Source organism: Bidens hawaiensis, unplaced genomic scaffold (genome assembly GCF_021521415.1).
Source record: "Bidens hawaiensis isolate Kalapana, Puna unplaced genomic scaffold, B.hawaiensis_p1.1 tig00040406_1, whole genome shotgun sequence".
Taxonomy (NCBI): domain Eukaryota; kingdom Viridiplantae; phylum Streptophyta; class Magnoliopsida; order Asterales; family Asteraceae; genus Bidens; species Bidens hawaiensis.
This window is the reverse complement of record NW_027497127.1, coordinates 41,078-47,950: the sequence shown is the minus strand read 5'-3', so window position 1 is coordinate 47,950 and position 6,873 is coordinate 41,078. Positions and strand designations below refer to the sequence as shown.

At 40.2% G+C, this 6,873-nt stretch overlaps 1 protein-coding gene across 1 annotated transcript; it reads left to right on the top strand.

Moving 5' to 3' along the window:
• The first annotated feature begins 550 nt into the window (after positions 1 to 550).
• Positions 551 to 6,873, top strand: LOC143592050 (protein MODIFIER OF SNC1 1-like). Its single transcript, XM_077072069.1, has 9 exons — positions 551 to 1,180; positions 1,291 to 1,371; positions 1,464 to 1,508; positions 1,593 to 1,965; positions 2,071 to 2,170; positions 2,822 to 2,902; positions 3,020 to 4,127; positions 4,203 to 4,398; positions 4,488 to 6,873. Exons 1-9 carry the CDS (start codon positions 1,149 to 1,151, stop codon positions 6,474 to 6,476), a joined length of 4,005 nt encoding a protein of 1,334 aa, XP_076928184.1. The 5' UTR covers positions 551 to 1,148; the 3' UTR covers positions 6,477 to 6,873.

Genomic DNA, 6,873 nt, shown 5'->3' with positions numbered 1-6,873 from the left:
TTCCTCATGTACTTGATTCTTATTCTATGTATAGATAATCTCTGGCTTCTTTTGGAATCTCTGTTTTTTTTCCTACCTAAATGGTAACAAATCTTCTTTAACAGTCTTGCTGATAATAGGTATTCACAAAAACTCTCTTTGGTCCAGCCAAAATGCCGTACGGTATAAGCCTATCTTGTGGACGATAACAGGATATATACTACAATGATCTTCATTACCACCTTCATGATCACTAGTATTCTAAAAAGCTCTCTTTTACTAATATGTCTACCCCCTTGATGTTTTAGGATATATTTGGTTATATCACCTTTGTCTTTGAGGCTGTTACACCTTTATATTTGAGATATTAGCTAGTTAGGTGGTTACTCCAGGTGATTCATGGAATCTTTTGTTGTGATGATAATAGATTGATATTTGTATGGAAAGTTGGTCTCTGTTTGAAAACTGAAATTGAATCTTAAAACACATTCTTTCTGTTTTCAGAATGATGTATGGTATTAATTATTGTTGACACCGGAACTATAGTTGAGCACTTTGTTAATCCACTTCTATACAATTTTAATGGGCGGGGGTGTAATACCGACCGATTTCTGGTCTTTTATCTTACTTTTGAGTAGCATCACTTGGAAGCTAAATCCCATTAGATTTCTAGATGTATTATGCCTTAATTATTTTGCTTCATATTTCTCAGGGTACTAGCTGGGCATATCAAGCAAAATAAAGTAAGAACTGTGAAATTTTAATGCTCTTAGAATACCTGATTAAGTTCTTTGTGATAAGGATTCTATCATTCTATGAGATTGAACTAGCTGAGCTCATACTGCATTCTGACGTCTTCGGTTAATTGCTTCATTTATTTTGGACTGCCTAAAACAATGATTGCATTAAGTATAGTGTAGGGAAAAGACAAAAAGGTGGCTCATTTGTTTTAATTTGGAATTTTGATTACTTAACACTTTTGAGTTTTTGGGGTTTTTTTTTCTTATTCAGAGCTCACTTTTAAATCATCATTCTTCATAACATCACTTCTTGCAGAGCTGCCATGCTGAATTTAAGTCCCCAGTTATATATAGTAAGAAAGTAATATTTTATTTAATCTTCAGCCTTTATAGATTGTTCTTGGATGACCTTGGGACTTCATTTGAACAATGACATCAAGTATGTTGGCTGGAGAGCGGAGGTACATTTCTTTCATAGTTTCACTCATACTCATCGCATCTGATCTCAGTCGTGTTTAAAAATATTTCGCAAAAGAACACATTTATTACAACAAGTATTTTTTTTATTTAGGTGGGCCTCTTCAAGAAGAGGTGGCATGACTGTCTTGGGCAAAGTTGCTGTTCCGAAACCTATTAATTTACCTAGCCAAAAGTAAGCTCTTACAGTTGAATTATGATGTATCATGTTACGTTTTTTCATAACTATAAATTTATAATTTAATATTCTTTTGCTGCTGTTTCAAGGTTAGAAAACCATGGTCTGGATCCAAATGTGGAAATTGTTCCCAAGTGAGCCTTTCTTATTCATTCTTGGAAACTTTTTCCTTCCATTTTCCTATGTCAAATTTACCCTTCATCTCATGTTATTATCAGGGGTAGCCTTAGCTGGGGAAGTCGATCATCTTCATCGACATCAAATCCTTGGGGTTCGTCAGCACTTTCTCTAAATGCTGATGGTACTACTGTTTCACCCCATCATCCTAGTGGCCGCCCTTCATCAGGAGGTGGTCTTAGTCGGCCATCCACCGCTGGCAGTGACAGACACGAGCCTTCTGCTACCACGTGGGGACCTAATTCTAGGCCATCATCAGCTTCTGGGGTGCTGCCATCTAACCAATCGGCGTTAACATCTTCACGCCCACTCAGTTCAGAGACAAGACCGGGCAGCTCGCATTTATCCGGTTTTGCTGAGCCTGTATATGAGAATTCAGGAACGTGGGGTCCTAATGGTAGTGCAGATAAGTTGGTAAGTTATTAGTTCGATGTTATCTAAAGTTCTAAACTATTTAACAAGTACAGCAGTGAACCAAAAACTCGCTTTTAATAACTTTTTATATGTTTTTTTGTGCAGTCAATATCTTCAAAAGTCAATGATTTTTCACTGAGTTCTGGGGACTTTCCAACCCTGGGTTCAGAAAAAGATAATACTGCTAAGAGTGGTGAACCACATGGTAATCTCTACTTATTATGGTACTATTTATCGTTCATGTTAATTTCGTTCTTCTGCTGAATCTTGCTACTTTTTCCATCATATTAAAAGGTTTTTAGTTCTTTGAGCTTTATAATTCCTGTATGGAAGTTTGTTCTCTGGCCACTGCAGAAAAAGGCATAAGTTTATTTAAGTTATTGCAAGTGAGTATAAAAACAAATAGCCGCTGCTGATACTACAAGGGCAACTTGCATTTAGTAATTAGTAGCAAGTTGGCAACCATCTTTGCCACTTATTATGATTATAGCAACCAGTACTAACTCTATTCTTACTAGCAACCAACTTGTCTTTTCTACCGGTTATAGCAACTGGTTAGTTGTGCTGATTATGCTCCATGTCAGCTTTTGCTGAACTGCGAATTTACTGAGTTGACAAAAGTTTTTTCAAATCAATGTATGCATGGCTGTCGACTAGGCATATAATATATTTGTAATGTTAGCAGCATTCCGAAGTAGAGCTTGCTTTCTAATAATAGATCAAATAACTAGACTCTTTTTTACTACTAGGGCATCTAATAAATATTATATGTTGCTTTGTATGTATATATCTTTTTATTGTAAGAAATATTTTTACCATACGCAATCTTCTAAATCTGAACTTCTATATGTGGCAGATCATGCCTCTTATGTTCGTCCAGGTTCAAGCTCTGGCAGAACCGCACCTGCTAAAGAGAGAAACGAGTCGGCTCGTGCTGGTTAGTTTTTTTTCTTTGCCTGTTCAGCCTTGATCTTTCCGTTTGCTGTTCAAGTTAAAGTGTATCATGTCAGCTAGTGAGCTAACAAAATCAGTGTTTACATTTTCTAAAATACAGATCACAAGAGTGGAACTGTTGATACTTGGACGAGAGACGGTTCTCCAAATTTTGAAGATGGGGTTCACCCCAATGCTGACAAGTGGCAGGGGGACCCACACCAATACTTCAATTCTAATGTCCCCCCTCAACACTATGATGCATGGCGTGGCCCACCAATGAATGCATCTCCTGGTGTTTGGTATAGAGGACCACCACATGCAGGTCCACCATATCCACCTGTTCCTCATGGTGGGTTTCCGATGGAACCTTTTCCTTACTATCGCCCTCAGATCCCCCCTCCTTTACCGAATTCACAATCGGCGCCTCCACCTGGTCCCGGCCCACGAGGTCATCATCCAAGAAATGGTGACTTCTACAGACCTCAAATGCCTGATGCTTTTATCCGTCCAGGTATGCCAGTTAGGCCTGGATTTTACCCTGGTCCAGCCCCTTATGATGGTTATTTTGGTCCTCCAATGGGCTACAATCCCAATGATCGTGATATGTCATTTATGGGAATGCCACCTGGACCACCATGTGGGCCACCTGGACCTCATGGACCACCGGTGTACAACATGTGCCAACCTCCAAACCCTCCAGAACTCAACGATCCCCACTTTAGAGGCGGTGCACGTGAGCCAGTTGGTAACATGTTTGTTTCAGAAAAGTCTGATTCTATTCCACCTGAGGAATCTCGTGGGCCCTACAAAGTTCTTAGAAAGCGTGAAAATCAAAAGGATGCTGAAATTGAAGACAACTGGGAGCAGAATGTAGAAAAGGTTGACCAACCAAGACCATCATTGTACAAAACTGACACCAGAAGGAATGAAGATATGCCTTCAAGTAGAAACACATTAACCAGCCAATATTCTTCTGAGGGCCCACACAAGTCTAAGGCGTCTAATGAGAGTTGGGAAAACAAGTCATCCTTTCAAGAAGACCCAAAAGATTCAAGTTCGATACAGAATATTGAAGGTTTGAACTCAAAAGATCGGGTTTCTTCTGATGTTCAGATGGATACAGAACAAAGTAATGAATTATTAAATAATCCTAAGGGCAACTCTACAATTGCATTCGGTAGCATCTCCATCACTGGAGATCTTTCCCATCACCATGACAAATCAAGGTCTGTAATTTGTATTTGTTGATGTCATCCTTTCTATTTTAAACAGTTTGTTTTAACTATATTTGGTTTTTACAGGCAAGTGCATCATGGCGTGCGAAATCAAGCAGATCACCATAACAGAGGAAGGTTAAGTAATCAAGATAATGATGGGTGGCGAAAGAAACCACCATTTATAGGCTCAGAGATATCTGCACCTGCTGAGAACCCTGAAATTAAGAATACAGGTGACTCATTGACTCAAGTGGTTGATCCTGCTGATGGTCAAGCACAGGTAAAATCTTCATGTATGAAATTTAGTTTGATTTTCTTACCGTGCATTTGGTCATTTATCAAGTATTGTACATTTTTATGCATCACCAGCGAGCTAAGATGAGGGAGTTGGCAAAACAACGGGCAATTGAACGACAGAAGGAAGAGGAAGAAAGAATTAGGGAGCAGAAAGCAAAAGCTCATGCCAAATTGGAAGAGTTGAATAGACGTGCACTTGCACCAGCAGATGGTACAACTCAGACTGCAGAAAAAACCTCCAATACTGTTCCTGAGCTAGTGGATGTCGATGGATCCCAAAAACCAACCGGACTAGCTTTTGATGATAGCAAACAAGAGCCTGTTGACCAGATCAGTGAGAAAAGTCAACAAGAGTCTATGGACCGGTCTTTGCTGGTGAAACAAGGTGTTGCTAATGCAACTGATGCTGAAAGCAAAGCTCCTTCACTTGGTAATGATGGTGTTGCTCACAGGCAGAAGCATGCTAGTCATAAACAAAAGCCGAGTGTACAAACGGTAGAGACCTTGACTTTGGGTGACAAGTCAACTCTGACCGGGACAGGTGACACGGTTATTAATAATCCTGGAAGTAACCTGACTGTATCAGGTGAAGCTTTATCAAGTCAAGAGCCAACTCTACCAAACAGCTCAAACATCATAACCAAGTCAAGTCAGCAGAAAAAGAGAAATAACAAGATTAGCAAGAATAAGCATAAGCTTGATGATGCTTCTGCATCAAGAGAAGTTAATCTTTTAGAACCAAACCCAAGCACCATGATGGTGGCTGATAGCAAGGATTCAAAGCAATCTAATCTAGAACAGGTTTCTTCATTACCAAGTAACCAGCATAAACCTCAGCACCTGAGAAGGATGCCAAGAAACCCACAAGCTAATAGATTTCATGTTGGTGATGTTGCTGTGTGGGCCCCTGTACGGGCCCACAACAAAGAAGAGGTCACACAGGATGACGTGGCTTTGCCAGAAAAGAGCAGTCCTTCAACTCAGACTAATCTGAAAAGCAAAAGGGCAGAAATGGAAAGATATGTTCCAAAGCCAGTGACCAAAGAGCTCGATCAGCAAGGAAATGTTAATAAATCAGCATCGCCATCTTCACCCAAGAAAACAACATTAGAAGATATGACAGATACTCAACCAACAGTGCCCGTATCTGTGACTATGGGGCCCACCGTAGAGTCCAAAAGTGGAGATAATAAGCAAAATAAGCAGGTGAAATCTCATGGAGCTTTGCGCCAACGTGATCAAGATTTGAAGAAAAGTTATCATAAATCTACGAGCCAACATGAAGAAGTAAACCCTGTTCCGACCGAAACTAATGTTACACATGAGTGGGACCCATCGGATGGGTGGTTTATGCCTGATGAATACCCAATAACTGCTGTTGTGAAAGATGAAGGTGGCGTCACAGGTAAAGAAAAAAGACCAGCTTACAAAGGTCAAAGAAACATTGTGAAAAATCATAAGGATATCAGTGGTGCGGAAATGGAAGTTGACCAAATTGACCGGCCGCCTTCTTCTAAAGAGAATCGTTCTCACTGGCACCCGAAACCTCAACAATATAAAGGCGGTTGGTCTGGCGGCAATCAAACTTCTAACTCAGAAGTCAGAAAGGAATCTAGAAGATTCTCTTCTCAGGTTCAGCCAGAAGAACCTGTTGATGGGAATCAAGAGGGTCGGAGAGAGAGAGAGCCGTCTTCATTCAAAGCACGGGTCTACTCTCCAAACATGGAAGATGAGGCCCAAGCCCAGTCCCAGGCCCGCCAGTTTGACCCGCAGCATCATGGTTTTAGAAAGTATGGAAGTCAAAATAACCGATCTGGTGGTCAAGATGATAAACCAAGGCATAACCAACATAATGCAAATACAAACAGGGACAAGCCGAGGCAGAATTTGCATTATGAGTACCAACCAGTTGGATCAAACAGTAACAGTAATAAATTCAGCAGTCTTGATGCATCTGCAGATGGATCTGGCAATGCAGGTTCAAGGTACAAAGAAAGGAGTTCCGGTTCCGGTCAAGGTCAATCCAGACGAGGTGGCAGTAACTATTATGGGCGGCAGTAGTCAGTCAGGTGATGGAAGGTTAAGAAATCCAGATGAGCTTGAGCTTCCTTTCTTTTTAGTCAGAAACTAGATCCATGGTGTCGGGTATGCTTTATAAGTTATAATAATATTAATTAACATTCTGAGGTTAAATCTGTTATTGACATGTCAGGTGCATTGATCAGGCATAGTCAGGTTGTCATGGGAACGGCGATCGGAAACGGCCGGCGGTTTGGTTTAGAAAAGATATATTTGTTTTGAAAGTTGTATTTGTTTGTTGGTAAATTGTTGTTTAGATGCGCGCTTGTTCTTGATATTGGTTAAGTGGAGAAGTTTGAACTAGCGTGTCTTAAAACTAAATATTTGTTGGTGGTTGGATTTGAATTTTGATAATGCCAACAGATTTCTTCATTGGTTT

Bases quoted from the DNA above. Each gene is read 5' to 3' on its own strand.
- LOC143592050 (XM_077072069.1), top strand. From the start codon at position 1,149: ATGACATCAAGTATGTTGGCTGGAGAGCGGAG. The intron at 1,181-1,290 runs GTACATTTCTTT...TTTTTTATTTAG, and splicing joins ATGTTGGCTGGAGAGCGGAG to GTGGGCCTCTTCAAGAAGAG. The intron at 2,171-2,821 runs GTAATCTCTACT...TATATGTGGCAG, and splicing joins TAAGAGTGGTGAACCACATG to ATCATGCCTCTTATGTTCGT.